Source organism: Phaethon aethereus (assembly GCF_964289735.1).
Source record: "Phaethon aethereus genome assembly, chromosome: 2".
NCBI lineage: Eukaryota > Metazoa > Chordata > Aves > Phaethontiformes > Phaethontidae > Phaethon > Phaethon aethereus.
This window is the reverse complement of record NC_138582.1, coordinates 1790583-1818220: the sequence shown is the minus strand read 5'-3', so window position 1 is coordinate 1818220 and position 27638 is coordinate 1790583. Positions and strand designations below refer to the sequence as shown.

The 27638-nt window shown below is 45.5% G+C and overlaps 2 protein-coding genes across 2 annotated transcripts; both read right to left on the bottom strand.

The window, feature by feature from the left end:
- Positions 1–4860: 4860 nt before the first annotated feature.
- LOC309417657 (lymphocyte antigen 6E-like) lies at positions 4861–9684 on the bottom strand (the record flags this gene model as incomplete). Its single annotated transcript, XM_082015183.1, has 3 exons — positions 4861–5072; positions 5844–5963; positions 9633–9684. 3 exons carry the CDS (start codon positions 9682–9684, stop codon positions 4861–4863), a joined length of 384 nt encoding a protein of 127 aa, XP_081871309.1.
- Positions 9685–23619: 13935 nt separating this feature from the next.
- Positions 23620–27112, bottom strand: LOC309417274 (lymphocyte antigen 6E-like; the record flags this gene model as incomplete). The annotated part of the gene is made up of 3 exons (XM_082014747.1): positions 23620–23828; positions 24408–24527; positions 27061–27112. The coding sequence occupies 3 exons, from the start codon at positions 27110–27112 to the stop codon at positions 23620–23622; spliced, it is 381 nt and encodes a 126-aa protein (XP_081870873.1).
- Positions 27113–27638: the final 526 nt, after the last annotated feature.

The window sequence follows — 27638 nt, the reverse complement described above, 5'->3', positions numbered from 1 at the left end:
CTTTGGAGCAAAGTTCCTACATTATGTAAGTGGAAAAGCATCTTTGCGTCACTTTTGCTGCTAGACAACGCTATGTATTTGGCTTTGAGCAACCTGATCTAGTGGAAGGTATCCCTGCCAGTGGCAGGGGGGTGTAACTAGATGACCTTTAAGGTCCCTTCCAAACCAAACCATTCTTTGATTCTATGATAAAGCAAAGTCAAGCCTGAACGCCACAATTCTGCTCTAGTGAGGGGAATTTGCACCCCCAACAGGTACATGGGAATGACAGAAAGGAGACGGAGAGGGTCAGGAGACACAACGGAGCCCCAGTGGAGACACCAATGGGATGCTGACGGGATTCTATCATGCTTTGATGCACCTTGATAATAATGCTTAAGCTGCTGATGCTGGAGGCAGTTCTCCCAGCAATCAACTCCAACTCTTCACTATCCATTAGGCGCTAGGAAATCTTTTTGATCTATCTAAAAGCTCCTTTGCTGCTGTGTGAGCCCTAAAGCAAAAAGTGGTGAGAATGGAGCAGCCCAGGCCTTTCTTTTGGAGAAGAAACTGGAAGGATCTCATCCCATCACACACCATTTTACACAATGTGCAATGTGTAAGACTTTTCAATGGACTGCAGAGTTCCAACAAGGCCGCTTTCTTTTTCATAATTTTTTCCTGAAGTTTGACACGTTAAACTTGTGATCTGTTATAACACCCACCGCAACTTCCTTTTCTGCCAGACCTCTGCAAGGGTGATTTCCTCATCCTGTATTTGTGCAGGTGGCAGGTCCACATTAACTATAGAGCTTTGCGCTTGTCCTTCCTAAATTGCACCCTCTTTCTCAGACTATTGCTCAGATTTACCGGCGTCACACAGAATTCTCCTATTTGCAGTTTCTTCCAGTTTGTCACCTGCAAGCTCAATGAACTTACTTTCTGATCCATCATTCAAACTGGTAATTAAAACGTTGCACCACACCAGAGCCAAGGCAAGCCACAGAGGACCCTGTTTAATAGATCATTCCAGTTTGACAGCAAACTGTTGACAGTTATTTGCTCATGATCTTAGCTAGACTCTGTTTTCTTAGTTTGCTTATGAGACTGTCATGTGATATGGTGCCAAAACCTTTATTAACACTAAGCTATGTGACAGGTACCACTTTTACCCTAAGTATAGATTTTACCATCTTGTCACAGGTGGGAATAACACCCGCCTGTCACAAAGTTCTTGCTGTTCATCCCCATCTCCTTGATAGCCCCTACACCACTGGAATTTGTTTGATGATTTATTTCAGAGTTTTTTCCAAGACTGGGGTCTGGGCTGACTGCTCTGTATGTCCCCAAAGTCTCCCCTCATCCCCTTTATAAGAAACAGGAGCAGGTGAAACAGGCTGGGTTTGGTAGCCGTGACGGATGCCGAAGATTTTTTTTTCCCAGTGCCTCTATGCCTGGACACTTAGTTGGCTGATGGCCCTCATTGATGTGCATATTCATATTGAAAACACCACCTTTTATTTGCTTAGACCTGTGCCCTGATTAATTTTAATGTTCTTGCTTTTGATGTGTTAGTTGGCTAATCCGTGTTAATCTCATGAACATCTGCAGCAGCAAAATGGCTCTATTACTCTTGTGTTAGATGTGGTTAGTGTCTCCACACCTGCCTTCCCTTTCACTCTGCACGTACTGCAGGATGGAAGCAAGAAACAGATCTCCTGATTCTGGGTGTCTAACTCAAAGTTGCTGTAAGATTACAAAACAAATCCTACATTGAAGTGGCACCTCTAAGCATCACCTGCATGTCTTCTCCCTGCAAGCACAGCTAAGCCTAGAGAGCAGCACCAACCAATCCTCACACACCAGCCTAATTTGAGAAGGCAAATGTGACTGATTCTTCCCTTGGAGGAAGAGGAGACTTGGCTGTGCCAAAACTCCTGAGTCACAGCAGCCCTAATCTTCTATGTCCACCTTCCTCCAGCCCTGGGAAGGCAGGTACCTGTGTGGAAAGGGAACAGTGACCTTGTCATCAGCCAGACCAACATATAGCCCATTTCTCATCCCCAACCAAAAAGGACAGCTTTTAAGTGTCCTCCTTTCTTCTTTATTTCTTTGGAAGAGTTTCAGTGATTTCCCACTCAGAGCATCAGCTCTGACAAAGTCCATTCATAAATCCTACCCACATACTCACTTTTCAGAGACTTTCAGCTCCTCGTTCACAACTGTGGGCTTTCAGTCCAGGAGCCAGGGGGGTCCTGGTATGACAGGCAAGGCAACCAGTAAATGCTTTAAACACAGTGAAAACCTTAAGGCACTTCACCTGCAAAGGATCAGTCAGCATAATCCTATAGTGAGGTCAGGTGCTCTGGCATCCAGAAATTTCAAGAAAGGAAAGAGTTCCTCTAAACGTGTAGACAAGGTGACCTAGCAACCCTTCTGCCCATTTTGTCTTCTTGGAGGCAACATCCGTTTGGGTGCTATCAGCAGGCAACACTTGAACTGGCATGATGAAGAGGAGGGGAAGAGCTAGGAAGGCGGTAAAGGCCTGCAAGGATGCACGATGCATGCAGAGATCTGCCGGCAGCAGAAAGTCCCTGTAAGCAGAACAAAGCAGCTTTTTTAAAGTGTCCAATTGCCAGGGATCCCAGTCCAGAAGTGGAAGGCCACAAAAGGGAGTCCTCACTAGTGGCTGCTGGACTCAGCTGAGCTCTGAGCGGACCACCTCTCCCTCCAGACCCTGCAGCAGCTCCCGCTCTGCTGCTCTAAAAAAAAGGATCTGGATGAGATTTGCTGTCCCTCCTTCACTCTGCCCATCCTGGCCCCCCACATGCCACCAGCCTCAGTGGACTTGCCGCAATCCTTGACTCGTTCCCTCCCTGCCATCTGGTCTCACCCACCAGGTCTTTGCCTTCTCACATCCAATGAAACTGGTTGAGATATAAATTGCTCCTTCTGCTTCCCCTTTCCTGTGCCAACTTGCCTGGTGGTAAAGACAGTAAAGGGTTTGGCCTGGAGCCCAACTTTCCTGGAGTTTTTTGAAAGCACCTGATGTACCACAGGGAAGTATCTTCCCTCTGTGTATGGTATTCGTGGAGCATGTGCTCATGGCATTGGGACGCAGCACGGCCACCACAGCCCCTACCAGTACTGCCAGCCCCTGCCCTTAGCAGCTGAACGTCTCTTCCTTCCTTTTGGTTTAAAAAGTCTTTCCCTTCCCCTTTTCCATCATGGCTTTCCTTCCCTTTTGTGGTTTTCTTTAGTGGGAGAAAATTAACAGCATTTTCTGCTGGCTAGTTCACATTTGGCCCTCTTGACATCTGTCGTCCCCTGGTACATCTCACCAGTATGCTCAGATCAAAGGCATCAGGATCTTCTTGTCCCTGCCCAGCACTGTGGTGTCACCTCCTTCATTTGCTTTGGTTCCCTCTTGTCCATTAAACAAAATGTTTAAAACCAGGCACTGGGCTTCAGAGTTCACAGTACAAAACATGAGGCTGATGAGGCGTCTTTGGCTGGTCGTCCTGTTGAGAAACCAGTGGCTCTGTAATCCAGGCAGTGTGAAACATCTCAAAAATGTGCGTACTTCACGTGTGCAACCAAAATACAGCAGACTTCCAAGGCAATGCTTGAGACAAACCGAAGATCTCATTTAGCCATCAAATACAACATCTCATCCCAAAAAAACCCACCACTTGAGTTGTTTGGATGAGCGCTGGTTTCCCCCAGAACACAGCTGAGCTAGTGATGCTGCCAACTCTTCATTTTTTTTCTTTCTTTCCCCAGAAAAGTGAGCTTGCAGCAGGGGCTATGACCAAGAAGCTCGGGACTGTTTGTGTTAGCCTCTGGCTGCCTGCCCTTCTTCTTCTCTTTAGACACGCCAAGGCCTCCTACAGAGCTTTTCTGTCTCCCCTCAGCTGCAGCTCTTGCAGGGAGAGGAGGGAGCAGAGAGCCTGGAGTGCAAAACCAAACAAAGCCCAGCACAGTCAGCCGTTTCTGAGCCAGGAACATGGTTTTGTGGAAACCATCTCACGATCTCTAAATGACTGGGATCGGCAACAGCTGTCAGGTTGGTTTAGCCCTACAAAAAATGAGGGAAATAGATATGGGGACACCTTTTTTCCAGCTGGACCAGGTCCATGAGGAGGCAGTGTGCAGGCAATTCCCAGCGCAGTGCTCATCATGCTGCACCCTCCTTCCTTCCTCCCTCTCGTCCCCGCTCCGGTACCTTGCCACTGCCTTTCCTCTCTCAAACATGTTTTTTTCTACCTTTTCCTCAAGCTCAGCCAACACATCGGCGCTGGGCAATAAAGGATGCTCATTTCAACATGTGATACCCCTACGAGAACTAAGAGCCAGAGGAGCCAAAAATTGTTCAAATTGAGGCTGGAGGAATGTCCAAAACACTGCCAGAAATAAGTTTTACCTCTCCTTACTTGTTTAGGAACTGCTTGACTAATGTGTGATAACCAACTTACTGTGAACAGAAGATACTGAAAATCCCCTCTGTGCTGACATAACTATTGAGCTATTACCTGTGTTTCAGGCAGGGTGGGTTGTTATTCCTCGCAGTTCTTTGAAACTGAGAGACAAAACCATGTCTTCAAGGATCTCTTCAGAGCTGTAACGATCTGAAGCCCGACCATGACAAAAGGTCTGTCTTTTATGTGTTTGCGTAGGTGACTTGAATGTCTGGGGACATTTAGGATTCAAGTAGGCTTAGGAAATCAATGGGAGTTCAGCACCTAACTTATTTAGAGTCTCTAGAAAATCCCAGGGGAAGCTCAGCTGCAAAGCACGACTCTTTGAGAGCAGTAATTATTCCAGAGCAACACACTTTTATTTCAGACGACAATGCCACCATGGGGAGTTTTTCCTAACCCATCATAGTCCACATGCAAAAATGTAAGTGGTACTGGCTAGGACACCCAGGGACATCACTCCATAGCTGCTTTGCTTGCTGCTGACTCCATTCACATTGCATAATGGTTTCTCACAGCAAGAAACCCTCTGATAGGTTTGGTTTTGTTGCTGACTTGTTGCTGGACAGGTTGGAGAACACATCTTAGAGATGACATATTTAGGCTTGTTGGGCTCTAATGCAGAAGAGAGGGGGGAAAAAAAGAAAGAGTAGAATATAAGGATCATTGTTAAAATGTTTCCATGGTTAAATCTGCATTGGTGAATAAAAGGCGGCCAGGGACTAGTCCCCAAGTCTGGCCATGTCCCACACTGCTGCAACATGATGCTGGTCTTCTCTGGGCTCCATGTTTTGTCTGTCCCTAAGGTGGAATTAACATGTGTGGGTGGCTTTCGGTTCAAGCTGCCTGAAGAAATGCTCAGGCTGGATCGCTGCCTGCTAGGATGATTTTCCTACAGGAAACCAGGGGAAATGTATTGAATGACCTGAGATTTGGTCTGAGAGGACATGGAGGTGCTTGAGGGTGCAGAGCCCCAAGGATAGACCTGAAGGCTTGTGCATGGCAGAGGGAGTCAGCTGTAGTGCAGTTTTGCCCAAACGTTTTTGAAAACGGCTCTGGGAGTGAGTAAAGCCATAGGAAGAGCTAGCTGGAGCAGTCAGCACAAAGCTGGGGGGAGCTAGCCATGAAGCGGTGCAGACAGCCCCAGGCTTGAGTTCACTCTCTGGTGCTGCTAGATACGTATCTTCAGCATTTCCCCAGCTCCTGGTAACAATATCAAGTATATATCGACATTGCAGTGACTGCAATAGGGAGCAACAAGGTCAGGGTTTCATAACAGTTGGCGACTGGGGCCTATTGTTTCCATACGTGACCGTGACTGGGACAAAAGCCCATTCCTGGGACTGCTCTTCTACAGCACAAACAAGGTGTTGTTCAGAAACGTACTTGTTCCAACGTTGTTACGGACAGTCACACAGTATTTGTCGTCTTTTGCGCACATGGAAATGGTCAAACAGTTCTTGTTGGACTCCTGTTCTTGGCACACGTAGCACATAAATGGGTAAGCTAGGGGAAAAAAAAAAAAGAAAAAGCACATTACATGGTTTAGGAACCACCATACCTACAATCCAGGTATCTCCATTTTCCCAGTTATAGCCTGTTGAATGCTTGTGTGTGAATGACCAGTGACTTTCTTTATCCCTTGACCTGTGGCATCAATGTTAAATCCCTCTCTGTCTCATATGTCTCAGACTGTGAAGTGTTATCGATCTGTTTGCAACCTCCGGCAGCAGTAGATGTGAGTGGAATTCAAGGATTTGGGGTCTTTTATGATGGAGATTATTGCCGAGCAATAGCTTCTCTGTCCTGAGAGCTCTGCACGTGAATTGCTAATTACTGCTCAGTTGCTTCTCCTGTGCAAGCCTAGGCAGGGCTTTCAAGAGAGAACCTGAGGATGCCTGGAGCATTTCAAGGAGATGGACAATGCCCAGTGTCCTACTTCTCTTTCATCTGGCTCGGAGACTGCCATCACGTATCCTTCCTTGTGGTCAAACGCCACTAACTGAACTGGCCTAACCTCAGTCCTAGGAAGTCTAGTGAAAGTAGTCAGATGCTCTGTTGAACTTCTGCATACTACTGTAAGACAGAAAATAAATGGGAAGTCTGAACCAAAAGTACGGTTTAATTGGTAAACACAGATCTGGTGGGTTAACTCATACATCTGCAATACAGTTAGAAGGGGACTGGCAGGAAAGTCAGGCAGTGATGAGTTGTCTTTCCTGTCAAGAACGTACACACTTGCCCTCAAATCCAGAAGGTGGTAGGACAGACGTCCGGAAAGCCTATGTAAAGTAATGATAAAAAGGAAGAAGACCAAAAACACAGTCTAGATGAGAAACCACACTGAAATGTCTGCAGAACATTCTCCAGCTAGGCAGATTAATTGATTTATAGGTTTTATGGTGGTGGTTGGGTTCTGAGCTTGCAAAATCACCCAGAGCAACGTATGTGGTTTTGTGTGTAGGAGAGGGGATGAATTACTTTAAAAAGACAGGCATTTTTGGAAAGGGAAGCAGACACAAGGCAGAATGCTTGCTAAGTTCCTGGTAAGTCTGGGGACAGTCTGTCAGTATGGAAAGGGCAGAAGGCAAGTAGAGGACACATTCCTGTGAGTGCAGTTTTGCCCGATAAGAAGTTGGCAGTAAGAAAGTGGAAGGGCAAGGAAGGTCAGAGAGACCATTAACTGAGAAGTTCCTGATGAAGGGAAGGGAAAGGAAGTGATGGGAAAGGAACGAAAAAGTTATCAACTGTTGATGCTGAGAGGGCCATAACACTGTGTAGCTTTTTTGCTTCATTCATCACTAAAAAAGTTGAAACTTCATGTGCAGAGTAGAGGAGATAAAATAAGGTTTTACCACAATTTTTGGCATAATCTTGCATGACGTTGTTATAAGCAAGGCCAGGAAACACAAGCTAGTGAAAATGCAACAGAATGGGTGCAAAGCCAGACATGAAAACACACTCACAGGGTAGTTCTCAATGGTAGTTGGTCAAACCAATGGGAGGAATGCAACTCGTAAGGTTCTCCAGAGCTCTGCTGTGGGCTCAGGTCTATATATAGTGTCATCACTAGTGGCAGTAGGGATGGGACAGAGGATGCACATCACATTTTCAGATGATGCCAAGGACAAAATAGCTGAAAACATACTATAAGCAGAGTTCTAAGTGATTTTGGCAGATGGATGTAATAAATGAATGAAAAAAAAGAATGGATGCGGTTCAATAAAGAGCAATATAGTACCCAAAGATAAAAATTAACGATTTAAATGTAGGGTGGGGAACAACTGGTTGAGTTACAATTAAAGACTGCAGCGTAAATAACAGGAGTCAACCATGTCACACAACAGTGATGAAAACAAGCGTCACCCAAAGGAACACAGGCAGCAATGTCATGTGCAAGATATGCAAAGTGGCCTTTCCATTCTGGCAAGGCCTCAGCTTGGAACACCGATGGCCAAATCTGTGTGCAGCACTTCAAAAAATATGTGAAGCATTTGAAGAGAGACCAGAGGAGAGGGAGGAGAAATGGTTATAGTATTTTGAAAATATGACCTCGTAGAAAGGTTGGAAGCATTTAGTTTGTTTGTTAAAAATGAGAAAATGCTGAGGAAAGTAACTGTCTTCGTGCAAGAAAAAAAAAGGTGCAAAGAAGAAAGTAATAAGTTGTTCCACACATCCTATGGTGAGAACACAGGAGAACTGTACAAAAATAGATGTTAAGAGATATTAAGACTAACTTTCTAAAACTATGAGAGTCTGAGCAATTCCAGGCTGTGGAATCTTCTTTATTGAAAACTTTCAAGGACACATTAGACAAACGTCTGCCTGGTTTGGTCCAGCACTGGAGCAGGGAAAAAGATCATGACCTTTTAGGATTTCTTCTGGACATATTTCTATAACGGTGAGTTCATGGAAGAAAATGACCCTCTTTAGTGAGCTGTGAGATCAACAGTTTTGATCAAAAGTTGCTTATTAGGGCCATTCTCTTCAATGGGACCCCAGATAAATGAGAAGGATCAAATAACGGTTGTCTCCAAGATTTCCTTTGTGCCTGTATTAGGCCAGAAAGCTGTGATCTCTTACTCTTGAATGTGAAAGCCTTGGTATTTGAATTACTAGCTTTCTCCAGTCTAGACTGGGCTACAGAAAGGTGCTATATAAGCTTGAGTCCATTTGGAAGCTGATGGCAATATAGAACGGCACCATGAATGTGTGCTACCAGCCTTGGATCTCTATTAGCTTTCTCTTAGCTTTCTGCTTCATTCTGGGTAACACTGAGGACGTTGTCTTTGATAATCACTCTTCTCTGTCCATGTCGTGCCACTGCATTCAAGAATTAAGGGCACAAAATCCTTTCTTCTCCCACCCCAACACTGGCCAAAGCTTCTGATCTTCTAGGCATGTTGCAGTATCATCTATCCAAACAAGGTAGGAGTAGGGGGTTGATACATCAGAGAGCAAGAATTAATTAGATGTCTCTTTCTCAACCCCTGCTAGATTATGTATCATGGTTTCTGGGAAACCATCAGGCGTGGGGGAAACACTGGCAATCTGGTCATTATTTCTGTGTGCAAGTAGAGATGTAGCAACACATGCGTATCAGTCCCAGAAGAAGGACACACATTCAGAGCACCTCAGACTTCTCTTTGGGAGAAGGATGCCTTTAATGTGATGTATGCACAGAAAAGCACTTTCACCTCTGCCTCTGATTTAATCTACAAAAATTCTCACTGGTGATTTTCCTAGGGAGCAAGACACATGTCAAACCACGTGGCTCGTTACAATGGAGGAAGCAGCAGTACAGGAAAGTCTGTAAAACACTTAAAAAATGATATGGATAAAAAAATATGGTTTGTTATGCTTTCTGGCACTTCCAACTTGCATCTTTTGGGACGATCCCACAGACCACTGCATGGATATAACCTGGCATCCAGCGGCATACAATTAGAGCTCTATCACTCAGTACTGCCAGCTGGAAGGAAGAATTAGTTTATCAGGAACTTATTTCTGCAGCAAATCATTAATCAAGGTGCAAAAGGAAGTTGGTGATAGCACGGCTGCAACACTGCAATACTGCAAAGTTGGTGACAGCCCTCTCAATTTTTGCCACATGAGAAATTTTCACCATCTTCTCTGTAAGACTTATCTTAACTAGTAGCAGCATTAGAGGCTCACCTTGCTCCACACACAGGACAGCAGCCAACAAGGTGACAAGAGTAGTCTTCATCTCCACCAGATCCTCTCAGCCAGACTGGGAAGACGTTTGGAGGGCAGGTTATATACCTTTTGAACGGCAGCAGTTTTACAGGTTCTAGATGGCTCGCGGGTGGACATGAAATCAACCTAAGGGTGTGTAATGTGCATGTGGGTGTTCTCCATGCTGGAGCCCATGGCACAGGCTGGCACCTTGGGGAAAATTCCTCTTAGCAACACATTTCTTGCTCTTCCGGTCATATGAGTGATGGGAAATGAGGATCTGCTCTCTTCTCCGAGTTTCTTCCTTTCCTTCCTCCCAGCAGAAGCAGCAGCAGCACTGATGAAATAGTGGAGCCTGGAGGCACGGGGAGATAGTCCTAGCTGTGCATTTTTCTAATCCTTTTGGATAGCCAGCAAATGATGTACCAGGGTGCAGACAGTTCATTCTCTTTAATTATTCCACAATACCGGAAGATCAGACTCTCAACTGGCCTCCGATAGTTTACCTGCAATAAAATCAGTGTATTTTACACTAAATGAAATTAGCTAATGGTTAGTTAAGCAGAAGATTTTCCTCAAATTTTCATGTCAGTCTTCATTTCTTATCAGTTTTCCATTACCTGTAGTTAATCCCTCTGCTTGCTCCTCTCTCTGTTGTAATTCTCAAATACTTTATACATTTTTCATTTAATGAAGTTTTGCTTCTTTTTCGGGGATCGTTTAGAGGGTCTGCTTTTCTCCACGCCCAACAGTTTCTGGAAATCAGACCTCCATTTACGATACCACAATCTGGCATCCTGGAATTGCTGCTCCGCTTTGAAAAAGCCATCTCTCAAACTGTCTCTGTTTCAGTCTCTCCTCTTAAATCAATCCCTTTTCTTCTATTCCTCTCTGTTGCTCTTCTCTGAATTTCTTAAAATCTGTTTCTGACGTTCCGGGAAATAGACCCTAATACAAAATGCATCTTGTAAGAGCTCAAGCTACCATCTCAACGGAGCTTCTTCCAAAGTGAGATTAGTCCTGAGCAGCAGGTAGCAGAATGTGTAAAATAAAAATTGCCAAACACCCCTTTTGCTGGCAATTATGGAATAACTTAACCGGCAGTTCCCTGGAAGTAGCCATCAGTAGGGTATTTTTGTCTAACATGAATCATTCCAGCATTGGATGATTTCCTTATCCACGTGAGTTTCTGATACTTTTCAGGGTCTCTTAAACTGCTCCTAGAATGACATCATCAGGTGGTGAATTCCAGAGTTATTCAAGCCTGATGACAAACCAGACATCCCCACTCCTGTTTTTGGAGGTTTGTGAGGTCAGCAGGGGTCATGCTGGTGGTGATAAAATCAAGACTTCTGCTTTGCAGAGGGCAATTCAGTTTACTGCCCAAGTGTGTTATAAAGAGGTTGCTCTTCATAATTATTGGGTGTGTCTTCTTTCTGGTATTTTGCAATGAGGGTAAAAGGAAGCAACCATTTTTTCCTTTTTTTGGTCTTATTAATTATCCTGTAGACTTCTGTTCTGTATATTCCTTTTCCCTTCCTCCATGAATGAGAAAGTGTTATAATTATTGCCATACCCTGCCCCCTCATGTTGACTTTGCCAGCATCCATTTGTTTCTACATGAACCTTCATGCAATAGGATCTTGGCTTAGCCCTTTCATCAGGCCTCCTCAAGTTAGCTTTGAGAGCGGTGAGGCTAAGACATCCCCAGCGCTGCCAACAAACGTGTACTACGGAGAGAAATTTGAGTAGGAAACAAGGTCTTCTATGTCAAACAGTTATCTGGGAGCTGTGCCCAGGACATTAATGTCTTCCATAGTACCTAGGTGTACTGCGGTGCTGGAGCATACCCTCTTCTCAGCATCTGGAGAGTGGTAATTTTGCAGTACAATGACTGGGTCGCAGCGATTCCTTCTTTCTCAAGAGGTCAGATTACAAAATGCGATGCAGTCAGAGGCAACACTTAAGCAGCCAGCATGGGGATGGTGTCTCCTGCTGCTCAGCATCACAGCCTTCAGCATGGAGGAGGCCTGAAGCAGGCCAGCCAGCGACACCAAGTGAGAAGTAAGATCGAGGAAGACTGCAAAAAATGCAAGAGAGGTGAGTCACCACTGTAATCTCATCGCTACCCGTTCAGGAAATGAAATGACTTTTGAAATGGACTTCAAAATGGAGCTGGGAGAAGGCTATATGACAAGAGATCAGCAGTTAATTTTGAAAAAGGGATGCTTTTGTCACTTTCCATGGCTTCCACGGAAGAAGATTTTTAGACCCGGTGAAGACCTTGCTTTGATCTTTTGCATCCATCTTGTCTCTTGCTTTGTCATTGATTCACTGGGTGTTGATCAGATCTGGGCAAATAAGCAGAGAGAAAGGGAAGGAATTTCATGTTGTGAGGGAAAAGACAGCCAAATTATTTCAGGAGAGCAGAAGGCAGCATAGGTCCTTCAGAATCAGTGGTGACAGAGCCCCGAGCGAGGGAAAAGAAGGGCTTAAGTTAAACCATCTCCTCCAGGTGCCTAATTTAGGCAGGGCGAGGCCCCCTTGGCTGATTCATGTGCTGGCACAATGACTCAGAGCACCCAAAACCGAGCTCTTAGATAATCCACGCAGAGAGCCAGCTACCTCCCAAGAGCAATCCCAACGATTTGAGACACTCGTCTTCTTCCTGAGAGCCCTCCAGGCATCCCAGATGTCTCTGCAGGGCAGCTCGCCACTCTCATCCAAGGAGTATGCAACCATGGGAGCCAACAAATAAGAAACTCTGGGTAGAGGGATGTGGAATTAGGCAGCAGCATCTGTGTGGGAGATGTCACATCAGGTTTTCTCAGGGAGGCTGGCAGAGAGGAGTCTCCTCTTACACAACACCCATTGCCAAGGGACTGCTCACTAAGGGAGCTTTCAGGTTTTAGGACCTCCCATGCCTCAGGGCAATTTCTGGTCCCACTTCCAGATATCGACCCTTTTACGTAATTTGAGATGTGGGTCAATCTTTGGCCCACATGCATGGCTTGTGTTGCTGGACAGGAGGGAATGCAAAACCTATGGGGTCAGCTAGAAACCAGGTGAGAGGGAAGCAGGCTGGGGCCCATGGATGGAGCTTCTCCCTTAGGATTAGGACTGCCAGCTTCCAAGTGCTGTTCATAACTTCTCCATGCAACAGCCATAAGCAGACCATGAACCCCCCCATGGCAGAAGCAGGCTCTACCATGTGCCTTCACCCTCCTTGCCCACACTTTTTTATACCTTTCTTCACATGCCAGGTTCCCTCTCAACCCAAAATGGAGGCACCTGCCAAGTTCAGGTAGCAGAAGACATGACCTTATTTCAAACCTGGATGCCAGCAGTAGGTCTGTATTCACAAGCTCAGCAGGACAAGACATATGGCAGTACCAGCCCCAGCTTGGCCTATGCCAACCAGCGTTGTCCTTAAGAAATCCTAAATCTGTGGACAGCGAAGGCTGGAAACTACTTCAAATAGTTCAGTTATTACCACCTCATCATCCAGGTGTGGGGCAGAGTATAGCCATCCAAGGCCACAAAACAGTTCTTGTTTTTTTTTAAGATGTTCAGATGTGTGTGCCACTTGAATATCTCTAAATCTGGCAGGAGGGGAAGAAAGGTGAAGGGAGTAGTTTGGACAGAAGACTGGAGCCAGCTCAGCGGGGGGTTGGCAGCACAATAGAAACCATAAGGACAACCAAGAGTCTCATGGCTAAAGGCAGAGTATATTTGGCCAACCTTGCATTTGTACTGTGGAGAAAAAAAAAGAGATGAGGTTCTAGCAAGAAAATAGAGGCTGGAGGCAAAACGCAGACTGAGACTGGGTGAAGAAGCTAAGGAGGACGGCTGGAAGAGAAAACAGCCAGGGAGTGTATAGCTGCGGGTCGGCAATGGATGGGAGGAATGGTGGACAGGAAGAGATGGGAGCAGGTTGAGCTGGAGTCATGAGACCACATTTCCTTTGCAAACCTGTTATAAATATCCGCCTGTTTCTGAGTCTTGTTAGTCCTCTGCTCTCAGCAAATACCCGGCAGAGTGAGCGAAGTGTGTAGCTGCTCTCCATGTGCAATGAGTCTACAGTGAGAAAACCAGCGGGGTGAGCTGCACCCAACTAATTACCCTGGGAGATCTTTGTTGGGGTAATTCTAGTGGAGAGCTTCTCCACTAGAGAGCTCAGGAGAAAGCATTTCAACCTCCTGTGACTCACTTCAGAAGGGTTTGAGTGAGCAAAACTCTCATTCCTAGCTGAGATCATCCACAAGGAAGGTCAGTGCAGGGGAATGAGTTTCTTCAATCTTAACCCTGATAGGAAACTTGACTAGCAAACATAAAAGATTAATTTTCAAAGTCAATAATTTGTTATAGATGAAGCTGAAATTTCCAGACTCCAGTAGACACACAGTAGAAACTGTCTGTCTTTTCTGATGATTTTCCTTTAAGCACCATGCAAGACACTTTTCTCCCCTTTCAAAAAAATCCATAATGTTTATAAAGCAATTTCCACTGGAAGATCTTAAATCGGTTTAAAGAAAACTTAATGCTCAAGATCCCTTCACACTGGGCCCTGCCTTGTCCCATCTGTTTGCCAGCTGGAGAACTCAACAGCCATTTCCTTTCAGCCAGCTGACCCAGAATAGAAATTGAAAGTAAGTTAAAGAAATGGAGTCACAAAGTGACACTTCTGCCAGAAAAAAAACCCTAAAATCTGGGGAGACGCTTCCTGAAGTGAATGCAAAGCAATTGTGATATATTTCAGTGTTATTTCAATTCGACTTGCAGACTAACGCCTCCGCTTTTGTTGCTGCTAACAGGGATGCATCCAGCCGCTACGCTCAATGTACCATACCACACAGTCACACAATCAAATAAAATACTTTATTGTGCCCAGCTTCTGTTTAACAACTATAGTACTGAAGGCTTCCTCAAAGCAAAATGATACAGGGCAGAAAATGGTATAAGGGGGAAAAACGGCATGAGAGAATGGCAGGGACAGAATGAAGGGGAAAAAAAACCGCATGGAGTTATAAAGGCCAATAGTAGGAGAAATGGTGACTAAATGGTGCCTTTCTACATGTGCAGAACTCCGCATCATGCCTTTCTCTTCCAAACACCATTTTGAGGTAGGGCTGTGCTCTTGTGCATTGTCATCAGAGCACGTAAAGAGCAAAAATATTTGTTGATGGGATGTGACCTTCCAGGTGGCAGAAACAGGGCAGCATTCACGCTGTACAGATGGGAGTTTGATCCCTCGCAATGCAGGGCCAAGCAGCTCCTTTCCCTCCCAGCCCCTCTAAAAACCCAGACGGAGGATGCAGGCAAGACTGGCCAGGACACCCAGAGCTATCATAGAGTAGCTGGTTTTCACACTGCTGGCACCACTGATGTTGCACAAAGAAGTCTCGCAGCAGCTGGTAGCGACGCCGGCTATGCCGATATTCAGGTCAATTGTTGGGCAAAATGCTGAACATTTCTTGGTAATACGCTGGTTACGGTCATTGCCTGAAGTGGGAGAGAGAGAAAACAGGAAGAAAAGTCATGTTTTTTTATCTGGGATATCTTTTACAGACTTCAATGATTGACTGGATATGCAATATCCAGTGGGGAATACATTGTTCTGCATTTAATGCTGTTGGTTTTCCCTTGGGCTTCGTCACGCTACATCATTATTTGTATATATGTGACCTATGGAGACAATCTCCAGGCCTTACAACTCCTCTGCTGTTTTCAGGGCCAGCTGAGTGCAACCTAGGGCAAGAATTTGGGAATATAATGCATTTGTACAGTGCAAGATTGCAGGACATCATCGTCACCGTGCCTTGGGATTGCTCCTTCCACAGCACCTGGCCCTTTCCAATTCCACCACCTCATGAGCATACATTTGAGCTTGGAGATGAGGCAAGGGGTTTGTGCAGAGAAAACCTCTCTCCTCCCGTATCTCCCTTTCCTGAGTGAGTTTAATCAGCAGTGCAGTATTGCTATGATATATTGCAACAGAGATGGGTTATGCTGAGTTCCCACCTGCTGCAAGACTTGCTCTCTGTGTGCTATGACCCTCATTAATTCCTCCACCACACCTTACGGTGGGAGGAGGCTTCTGCAGTCAGCCTAACCTGAACCCCATCTTGTCATCAGAGCCTTAGAAAAGCTTCACACTTACCGAGTCCCGTGGTAGAATAGGTTGTGAGACAGTACTTCTCATGGTCAGAGCATGTGGTTGTACTGAGACAATGTATATTGGAAGATGCGTCTTTGCATGTGAAACATGTCAAGGAGAAAGCTGCAGAAGAAGCACACAACACCCATCGGTCACCTCTAGAAATATCCATAGGAGCACAAAACTGGTGGTGCTGGTCCAGATGGAGGATCTCTCAAGCCTGGTGGCCACAGGCAGACACCTTCCTGGATGTATGAATCCTGGCCCTTAGCGACTCTCCAGGACCCAAATTACTTTAAGCTGAGATTCCTGACACTGATGTGGTTTGTTCATTTAGTAACCCTCAAGGGATCTTCCTTCTGGATACTTACTTGGATCCATTTAAACATCTGGCATCTGAAGTGTGCTTTGGGAAAGAGCTCCCTAGCCTACCACCACTTGCAGCATGAAGCTCTTGTGGTTTCTGTCCAGCCTGGCTCCCCCAAGCCCCAGTTGTTGGCCACTAGTTCTTGTATGGAAAAAGGCCAGCTGATTCCTGCCCACACTCATCCTCTTCAAATCATCTGAAGAGTCCTGGCCTACACATCCTTTCTCAGACCACACATGCCAACAGTGAAGTATTTTAGAAATCTTTTCAAATACAAAGAGGGAGAGATACACCTGAGGGTAACCACCCTGGCCGTACCGGGCATGATTTTTTTGCTGCATACCCCCACAACCTATCTCAAATTAGGGACAAGTGACCTAGATCTGCATCTCAGTGTTTGCTGATGATGGATGCTTGCCTTTGGGTTGTTCATTTCCAGAGCTCTCCTGTGCTGGGCAATCCTGTCCCTGTAGAAGACGGGGCTCAGCAAACCACCCCCTTGGCTGCAGCAGACTCCTTTTTACAGCCATCCGTGGGCGACGACTCCCTAACACTACAAAATTTGTACATCTGAAACACTGTGCATCAGCAAAGCGCTGTGCTAATATGAATGAATGAAAACAGTTTGCACTCAAGTAAGCAAAAGCAGTCATTCACAGCAAAGAGATCCTTGGGGAAGGTTTCTTTGCATGATAAGAGGGATTTCCTACTCATCTGTTTATCTGGAGCAAACACTCCTGCAGTAATGTCACCCACCAGGGATTAGGTTCATTCTTCTCATTTCCAGGCTATCCCTATCTATGGCCAGTTAATACCCATCTTATTTTTGTACCAGCACTGTCCTTTGCCTTCCTTGCTCTTCATCTCCCTTGCTCTTCTTCTCCCTTGCCCAAGATTCTTTGTCATTATTAGTGCCTTTGCCAGCAGTGTCCCAACCTCATTGTTGCCCTTGTTTGACCTTAGGCAAGCTCATCTGGCCCAAACAGGCTCTCTGCTCCCTGTCGTCCTACTAGCCCAGACCTGGCCCCACCTCTGACCATGACCCCAGGTGACCAAGGTCACAGTATTCCATAGAAAGCCACAAAAATGCCTTTTGGGGCCCTATTCATCCTTCTCTGTCTCTGTGGAAACTGCCTTCTCTCCCCACTCTGGCTAACAGCCCCTTTGCCTTTTCCATGCACTGCACCCAGCACTGACCATCATTTTCCTCTTGTGGTCTGTCGTCCTCGCAGATCCTACTCTCCCTCTGTTGTCTCTCACTGAAGAGCGGCTAGCAGAGGCCACAGAGGCCAGGCAACTGGGCTTGCAGTGTCTCAGATCCCATCTCCCTCTGTTACCATGCTCAACACCCTTATGATTTCAAAAGCCTCAGACCTGGCACCCAGCTCCCTCTGACTTGGTATCAACTGCTGCAATTTGCTTCCTATCTTGGTCATGGTCATTTCCACTTCCAGTCTCTCTTGGCTGTCCTGCCTGGCTCTTGCATTCAGTATCCTCCTGACACTGCAGGCTACATTATAAGTTTTTTCAAGTCTGGGACCCGCCGTTAGACTATCTGCCCTCAGAGCAGATTCTCTTTTCTTGTGCAAACCCCACACGGGCACGTTTCTGCTCCACCCCACTGGGAGCCATCCTTTCCTCCCAGAATAACCGTACACTAGAGCAGAGTCCCCAAACTGGGTTTTCCAGATGTGTAACCCATTTTATTCCTTAATTAATGCAACTTCTTCAATCAAGACCATTCCAAGAAAAAGCTCCTGAATCTCTGCAGGAAACAGTGCAGCTTGTTACACGCCCAAGTCCTGTTTGATCCCAACCTCCCGAAGCTGCTAATTTAAGAGAACCAGTTGTCCTGGGAGCCTTCTAGCTAGGGGAGGGGGAAAGCACCTTCAGGGTTGATTTTGCTAACATCTCTCTGTGCTCAGGAGGTTTCTTTCTCACTCACATTTACGACAGAGGACTCTGGAGGCACGTGGGCTCCTAACCTGGTAGCTTGGTTAAGCCCCTGAAGTCAGGTAAGACAATCTTGATCCTCTGTTCTGGTAAGAACAACAATTGCTCATGCTGCTGAAAAACACTTCTCATTTTATGGCATCTGTTGAGATATCTGCTGTAACAAGGGCTGAGTAGGGGTGGGAACAATATTTCTTCAGAAATGTGCCCCGCTCAGGCTGCCTTTGGAGGTCTCCTGTCTGCACCCAGCAAGCCCTCTGCTGTAGAGGATCAAGAATGTTCCTCAAGGAAGATTTTCATGTGAATAATTCGAGCCACCCAGATAAACAACTTACACGTGTAAAGCATTAGCAAGTGCAAGTGCTGGTGGATGCAGGATTTACACCGTTAAAATCAGTCAGGTTCAGGATTAACTGGAACAGCAACCAGCCTTCTGGCTAGATTGCACAGCGAAGCGGTGCTGCGTTTGTGTTAATTTTCACCAACTCCTTTGGTAAGTCTGCTGTCTCATTACATGATCTTTTTAAAAAATGTGATTACAGTTGATAAGCTGCAGGAAAGGGTCCTTTTATTGCCCTCAACTTTCTCAACTCCGTTGAGCACAGTGATTTAGCACATGCCAAGTTTAAAGCCTGTGAAGTCCCACAGTAAGAACATTTACAGGCTCAAATTAAGTATGAGTCTAATTGCTCTGCTAGACTAGGACCAGAATGGCCAGTAATTTGCAGGTAAAGCCCTACGGCAGAGCCTGAGGAAGATTCAGTTTGCAATAAGGCAAAAGCCCCCCCGAACTGAGGAAGGCAACTATTCCCCTGGAATAGTCAGAGGGATGTTCAGGGATGCACCCTCTTTCCTTGCCTGACCCACAGCACATCCCTGTGCAAATGGGGCATCTTCCAGAGGCACAGGCAGCAGTCCTTGCCAGGCAGAGTTAAAGTGCAGGTTCCCAGTGCATCCTTCCCCCCCAAAAAACAGCCAAAAAATCAGAATGAGGATGGGACTCTGCGTCTCCATCCCAGACCTGGCAAAGGTGCACCTCAAAGCAACAAGCTGTAAGAAAGAGATGGGAGCCAGTATTGCATCTTCTTGTGGCATGACCACCTCTACCAATTTAGGTAAAGATGGTTCATAATTGCAACCAATAAACAAGCAAGTGAAAAAAAAAAAACAAGCTGTCGTTAGTTATATGTCTAATTTGCAGCTTTATTGCCACTTCTCACCAAGCTGTCTACACTGAGCCTCTCCAAGGGCTGGGCTGGGACTACACGAGTCAGGTGAGGGGATGTCTCATCCCCCACTTCAACTCTTCACCATCCTTCCAACTTCTGGGGGGGGATGCGTCCCCTGGCTTCTTATCCCGAGGACTGGAATATTCTCTAGAGCCTAATGACCTTCCAGCTTTACCATTCCTGCTGCAAAATCCCCTTGTCATCCTGCAGCGTCAAAGACATGCCCCAGTTCTGGGGGTCTTGCTAGCACAAAGCAATCCTTGGAGACTCACCGCTCTCCGTGCACAGGGCTGTGACGAACACGACAAGAAGAGAAGTCTTCATCCTTTATAGGTCTCGCAGCCTCCAAAACAAGCAGGACTCACCCAGGGCAGGTTTTATACTGCTGCAGTGTTTGCTTTGATGCTAGGGTAATAACTATAGGGTTGCTGTGTCAGATGGTGGATAATTGATAGTAACATGTCAGCGCTTGTATGTCAAAGTATGCTTTGTTGGAAATCCAAACAGGCTCTCCCCCCTCTTCTTCATTTCCTAGTTGTTTCACAATTCAGCGTGTTCGTCTGGTGTTAAGTATGCAACAGTTTCTAATTCTGGATAAGTGGGGGAAAAGCAAAACACAAAAACAAAACAGTGTCCACGTGAGAAGAGGAATGTTTTCTTTTCCAGACCAGCTTCGGTTTCAGAGCAGGCTACATCCTTAAAGATCCTGCCCTCGTGCACTGTTTTAGTACATATGGAAGTTGATTGAATTTGGAATTGAAATTGGGATTGGAACTTCTACAAAATGTCTCCCAGGATTGTCAATACAGCTAGATCAGAAGAGCAGTATCCTTCCACTGCATTTCACAGGGGACCAGACATCATCTTCTGTGGGCCTTTTTAAGACAGCATTTCAAAAGCATAAATGTTTCTGTTCTAAAATTGGATATTTTATATGAGGTCAAATGTTCTATTAGAAAATAAATTCCACTGGGTAATGAAAATGACCACTTAAATTAAAAAACAGAAATAACACCTACCCCATCACATTGAACAAGCTGTGATTTTTTTCACAGAATTACAAAAAATAAATGTCAGGAAGAGAAAAAACAAACCAGTTAAAGCACGAAGAACGAAGGATTGCCTGATCAAGGATCTCAGCTCATTAAGTCTTCAGAAAAAAGAAATTAGAGCCAGCCAAAATTATGTGAAATGCCAAATAAGAGTACTCCACTGGATTTCCATACGGTGCTCTTTATTCCTCCTTTTTTATCATGTTTCATCCTGTCTCCCCGTATAAAATCAGAATCTTTCCCATCTTCTTCTGATTGCTGTTGCTTTTTCCTCCCACCGTTGTCTTTCTGCTGTCTAGTTGTGGGGAAGGAGGCACAGTCTCCGAAACGGTCAACTTGGATCCCTTTCACATGACACTCAGAGCTGCACGAGCAACCTGCGTGCCCCAAGCCTCTGCCAGTGACTCTGCCCCTTGCTGCTCTCCATCTGCTTTATTTCCCTTTTTTCTTAGTCTCAAAGTTGCTCAGATTTCCATCTCCCATTAAATATTTGGGCTTTGAATGTGACCCACCTACAGTCATTATCTCACCAAAAAGGCATGCCCAGTTCTTGAGGTGATGTAACTCTTTCCAACACCTCTAAATTGGATGTATAAATATTGTTAATATGGAGACCTGCGTGACTAAGGTGAGGAAATTTCTGCTTTCTCAATAGGTAGAGCATGAAACTCAGTTGGAACAGAGGTGGCAATTAACCAAAAAAGCTCAAAGGAGGGGCGTTGTTTGGCTTCATAAGGCCAATGCCTTTGTAAGGCACCAGGCAGGAGGAAAACAGAAGCTGGCACCCTCCATGCCAGGCAGTGCAACCCTCATTTCCTTGTGAAATATTTTATTTTCCCCAGTCCAGAAGAGATTTCATAATGGGTAAATCAACTGATTTGCTGACTATTTGAGGTAATAGCAGAAAAGGGGGCTCTAGTCACAAGGCAATGCCATTCCGCAGCCCACGTTCAGATTTATTCCAGCCAACAGCATCCATTAACAGGTACAGAAATAGCAGCTCAGCCAGGCACTTCTTTTTTTTTCCCTCCCTTGTAGTCTCATCCAAGCAAAAACTAAAATATCTCTTGTCTCCTGCAAGCTGCTGAGATTTTGAGATGGCAAGGCTCTATTTCTTAAAGGAGTTATTGCAGGATTTCTGGTAGTCGAGATTTTCCATTAGATGGTCCTGCACTCTTCCAGCTGGTCCCACATGTCACTGGTATTAATGTTATCTTCATCCCTCACCAGTGCCAAGTAAGATAGATTGAAAAAAACTCCTGGGGCAGGAAGGACATGGATGATTAGGACACCAGAGCAACCAAGGCAAAAGAGAAGATAATATCACAGTTTGCAAGTATTTGGAAGCTATGAAATTCAAGAAGATTTTGGAACGAGTAACAGGGGATTTAACTGGGGGTGGAGCATGGGGTCGAAAGACCTATTTCCCTTGACGTGGTTGCTGAATGGAGAAGGAAGGAGAATGTTTTGCTCATCTGGTTCTAAACCTGATTGAAATTGTCATACAAGAAGGGCAAACGATTTCTTTATTTTGGTGAAAACATGTAGTTTTCATGAAACAAAAGCTGAAATGTAAAAGTAACTGTGAAATTCAGATGTTTTTACTAAATGTGGATTTTCAAGTTGGCCAAAAGCTTTGAGAATCCTTTCAGAGATTATTGTGATTAACATGTAGGAAAACTGACAGGAAAAGTGATTAAAAAGACATGCAAAAAACCAAATTTCTGTTGGTCCCTCAACACAGAAATGCTACAACACCACCATTCTTCAGTTAGCCCATCTTGTATTTAAATAAATGACAGAAATTAAATCTTTATAGGATGACTAAACCTAAACCCATCTTCACAGCCTTCGGCCAGCGCTGCGGTTTCTCCCCATTGCACAGAAGCTCATACCCTTTGCAGCCTGTCTAAGTGCTGGTGGAGCAGGACTCCCCTCAAATCCAGCTGGGCTGCAAACATGAGGGCTTTTTTCTGGGTGCCATTTCTATACAAGCCCTCCCAAAATGCAGCATTGCACTTGTAAGCTGCTCCGCTGCGAATTACGCACTCTCCGGCTCCAAAAGTGCATGTATTTTGCCCATCTTCACAGAATCACCGAATCACTAAGGTTGGAAAAGAACTTCAAGATCATCAAGTCCAACCATTAACCCAACACCACCATGCCCGCTAAACCATGTCCTGAAATCTTAGCTACTTAGCTGTAGCTCCACTCCTCCAAGAGCTGCGGGCGACCTCCAACCCATTTCCTCCATCCCCAAGCCTGGAAATGCAGCAGCGACAGAAGAAAGGGAAGGAGCAGAGACCTTCCCACCAAATCGGACATGCATTGCCTCTACCAGGCTCTTTCTGTCCCTGCAGGGAAGTCATAAGCAATCACTCAGACAGAAGCGTCTTCTCCAAGCAGGCATGGAGGTCCCCTTTCCATGAGGACAGGTTCCAGCAGCACCATCCTCATCTTGGACATCTCCAGGATCTTGGTGTGGGCCCTTTGTCTATTTTAAAAGCGGAAACCATCCACCCTGCAGAGGTCACACGAGGACTTTGCAGCACAGCCAGGAGCACAACCAATACCCGACAAACCCCCAGTCCTGTGTGTTATCAGCAACAAAACAGTTCTCGCTGTTCCTTCCAATGGGAACACCACAAACATCTTTGACCTTTCCAGACTGACAACTTTATATAAATTATATATAAATAAATCACTGACACCGGTGATTTATTATCACTGAGTGGTCAGACAGAACATCTGGCTTTATGGAGTGTCTGTCTTGAGCTGCTGGATGCAACCAAGTCAATTGAGAAAGGCAACCAGGAGAAGACTCCCAGGTGCTAAAAGGAGGAATTCAAGGTAATGTAGAGATTCAGACTACAGTTCTTTCTGGCAGAGCTGTTTTTTCAGGCTGATCTTAGTGTGGATATAACAAACACACTCTAGAATAACATAAATCTTTATTTGGTCTGACAATTGTTACACACATGCTATCAAAAGAGCTTTCCCAGGGAAAATTAGTACAAAACAACAAATGATACAGGGGAAAAAATAGAAGCTACGCTGCCATGCCATTCTGTGAATGGGATCTGAAGCGTTGTCTTGTGAAAAACAGGGTGGCATAGACCCTGTTGGAGACACTTGACAGGCGTGCTGGTTTCTCAGTTGGGGAATACCTTGTAGGTTCTTGTGTTGTCTCATCTTCTCCCACCCCTCATCACAATCCCGCCCTGATGACACAGATCAAACTGGCCACAATTCCCAGGAACATCACGGCATAGCTGATTTTTACACTGTTGGCACCACTGAAATTGCACAGGGAGGTACTACAGCATTTGGTGGAATAAGCCGCCACACCAAAGTTCACGTTTGTCTCAGGGCAGTCTACAGAACATTTCTTGGTGATGCGGTGTCCCATGTCCTTGCCTGGATGAAGAATAGACAAGAAAGGAGAGCTGTAATTTAAGATTCTTCTGCAAGAGGTGACCAGAGGACGATAGGAGGAGGTATATTGCACTATGCTTAATTTGCAATGCAGCAATAACAGCTATCAGGAGATTTGATGAGTGCTGGGTAAGTATCCACACAACCTGGATCTAATGCATGACACTAGAAAGTCCTTGATAGAAACCCAATGCTTCCCCTAGGACAGCAAAAAATCACTGCCAATGCATTTTCAGTTTCTAAAACCACTTTACTTACATGCAGCCCCTTTCCATCCTCCATCACAAAGCATGTGTGTAAGACTCCCAGATCAAGCAACGGGGTCTGCTCATGAAAATCTGTGTGCTTCAACCAGCCCTGCCACAAAGTGGTGAAGAACATATCGCAGGCGGTGGATCACAGGGCACCGCTGAGGAATTTACACACATTGTGTTGTGATCCATAAACCTCAGTGATCTGTTCTTTCCAACAAGACCAGCTACCGTCCGAAAAAAAACATTGCCCATCACTTTCTCTGGAGGGGTAAAAAAAAAAAAGCCTTGAGGTGTTGCTGTTACTCACCAAACCCAGCAGTGCTGTATGTGGTTGTACAGTATTTCTCATGGTCTTCACACTTGTAGGTTTTAAGACAATTCCAGTTGGAGTGCTCATTGTCGCACGTGTAGCAAAACAGCGAGGAAGCTGGAAAAAGCACACGTGACACATATTAGTGGTTTCCAGCAATGGCCTCCTGGGAAGGAAGTGTCAAAAGCCATGTCCTTTCTTGGAAAATACAAGGTGAAAAGTATGTTACAAATAAGTTTTCATGACAAGTGAAATACGAAGTTGGTTTTGATTAATGAAGCTGAAAAAAGCAAACAAACAGAACAAAACAAGTTTTCTTTCCTTACTTGAGATTTTCAGCGATTAAACCTGAAAACACATTTTTTCAGCCTGAGCAGCACTCAGGTGACTTTCTTTCTCCCCTGGGTCTGCACTGCTCTGGTTGACAGCCAACCTGCAAAAGCAGAGCTTGCAACCTGCCCAGAGGGGTCTCGTATAGCTCTGGCAAAGAGAGGATGAACTGGCACTGTTCTCAGGTGAGAGCTTAGGTTTTTTCATATTTTCAGTCTGCATCTGCAAAATACTATACAGACATGAATTAATTAAAGCCTATGACACCCCTGTGAGCTAAATTACTGAGCACAGAGCCACATTAAAGGGAGTTCCCTGGGAGAGGTTGCTCAGGACAATAGAGAGATTATTTCTACCAGCGCCTGGAACAACATGTTCTCAGCGATATTATAAGCAGGGCTGAGCCAGATCTGTTACAAAGGCAGAAGGAGGTAAGATATGTATTTCTGAGGAAAATGAAGTAAATTGAGTCAAATTTCCAGGCTGGCCATGCTAGAAGCATAGGCACGTGCCACCTCGTTCCCTGGAGGTCAATTCACAACTCGTGAAAACTGTTTCCCTCTTGTTCAGGGTCCCATGAAATGCTCCTTATTCCTGAGCAGGGGTCACAGAGACAGTTAAGCTGCTCTTGGGACAGCCTGCTCCATTGTCACCAGTGGCGGAGAGCTCTTGGTTGAAGGTGACCAAATTGCAAACCAGGGAGGCTCCTCCGTTAGGCTGAAATTTCCCTGGTTCAGTTCCTCCTGGCTCTCTCAACCCAGGAAAGCTCTTTGTTGTCTGCACAGAAGAGCCCCTTTCAATTGAATTTGAACCTGTTTTTAACAAGGAAACTCCTCCCAGGGACTCTCCAAAGCCCAGCTGCTGTCAATTCAAATTCATCTCTGAAGTTGAACCTGCCCATGAGGTTTGGTTAGACATCTCTAGAAGCAGTTTTAAGAGAATTAAAAGCTATTTCAGGCCCTAACGACTCCAGGTAGGAGAAGAAAGGCTTCCCCTCTGTCATGTGGGGAGCTCAGGTGCGTTGGGTACAGCTCTGGAGACAGCTCTGGGTGCAAGACCAACTGTCTCGCTCTGAAACCTACCCAGATGCTCTTTCCTAGTGCCAGGTGTTGCGAGCGCAGGTGTTCTCCATAACAGCAGATAAAATCATCCTTGTTGCTTCTTGGTTTTAACGTCTCTTTAACTGACTGTTCAGCACTCACTATTTCTCCACCACTTGGGTATGTTAAGCCTTTCACCTCTCCTCTGGAGGTTCCCCAACCCAAGCTGTGGGCTGCTGTCCTGTTGAAGACCATGCCAAGCAATCCCGGACATGCTGCCTAGCAAGCAGCGTTGCATTTTACAGACCCTACAGCTCGCTCTCGCCTGCTTTTCTGCCAAATCTCATGAAGTTGTTCAAACCACTTCCTGCTGCAGATGGGGACGAGACCTCAGCGTGTGTGCGGAAGCAACTGAAATACACTCCTGCTCATTGACTGATGCGAGGAAAATCCCTCCCAGTAAGGAAACAGTAATAGCTTAAACCCTTATAGCTGTTATAAAGCCTTGCCTGCATCTGGCCTCCACCCTCCATTAGCTCTAGTTTTGCAAATGCGGCCAGAAATAGCCTTAACGGTGCAAAAAAGCTTGCAGTACTCCTCAGGGTTTCAATACATGCACAGAGCCAATGTTTCTCAACTGGGTATTTCTACACAATAATCCTGTTACATCTGCACCTCTTTTTGAAAGAGGACAAGCACCGAGCATTGTGGATCCCATTACAAACACACTCACTCCCAGACACTTTCAAAAGCTCTTCAAACCTATGAGCAAAGAGCTCCGAGGCTTTCAAATATCTGTTAGCAACCTAGTTTCTTAATTGTAATGTTGTTGTGGGAAATAAAGTGAAACGCTGTCAGAAGATACGGTGTCAACATCAGCTCTGTTATCTTTATCAACAGCTCCTGAAGTTTCATTCAGGAACAAAAATAAAACCAAAGGCAAAACTGTGAGCCCAGTTTAATTCCTGTTAGCATTTTTCAGTTCACATGTCTATCTTCAGATGTGAGTGGTCAGAGCTTGATACTTGAGGGTGTCAGAAACCAGAGTGGTGAGCTCATCATCTTTGGGTTATGGACACCTCGGCAGAACTCACCCAGAAGCTAAGACGGAACCACAGTAAATATTGCTTGACACAGCTGACACCAAAGAAAAACTGCACTACCAAGACCTCACCAATTGTGAGAAAACCAGTCAAACCTTCTCCCTGCGTTATCTCTAATTTCTCTTCTGGCATTTTCATCCTCTCCATCTGGCTCTCCCAGCCTCCAAAGTCCCTTACCTTGCTCGGCACACAGGACTGCTGCCAGCAGGGCAATCAGAAAAGCCTTCATGGTCGTTGTGCCCTCAGAGCCTGAACAATATGGGATGGTGCGCCACGGTAAGGTTTTATACTGGGACAGCGTTTACTTTGACTTCCTTTGATTACAGTAATTTGAGGTTTGGGGAGTGACAGCGCGTAACATGTGATCAGTGATGGGTGTGTTTGTGCGTAGGAACCTATTACGAGGCTCCAGGTAGCAATTTCTTTCACATCTTATTCAGATCCTATCTTTTTTTCCAAGGCCTACTCCTGCTGACCATGTCTGCATTGCTAATTTGGGGAACAGTTTATCTGATTCCAACATGGGAGTCTCTTCTTACTCTGTTGGGCTGAACCGCAAAACCTGGAGCAAAGCAGAGGCAGCTGCACCAGTCTGGGGTGGCTCATCGCTTGCAAGATAGCAGCCGTCACCTGGCATCCTCCACCTTTTCTCGCTGCCATGGTATGAGAGCTTTATATCTGTGGGAAGTGGGAGAGGAGGCAAGAAAGAAAATTTGCACTGGATTGTCCACAGTCATTCAGTATTTCACTTGTAC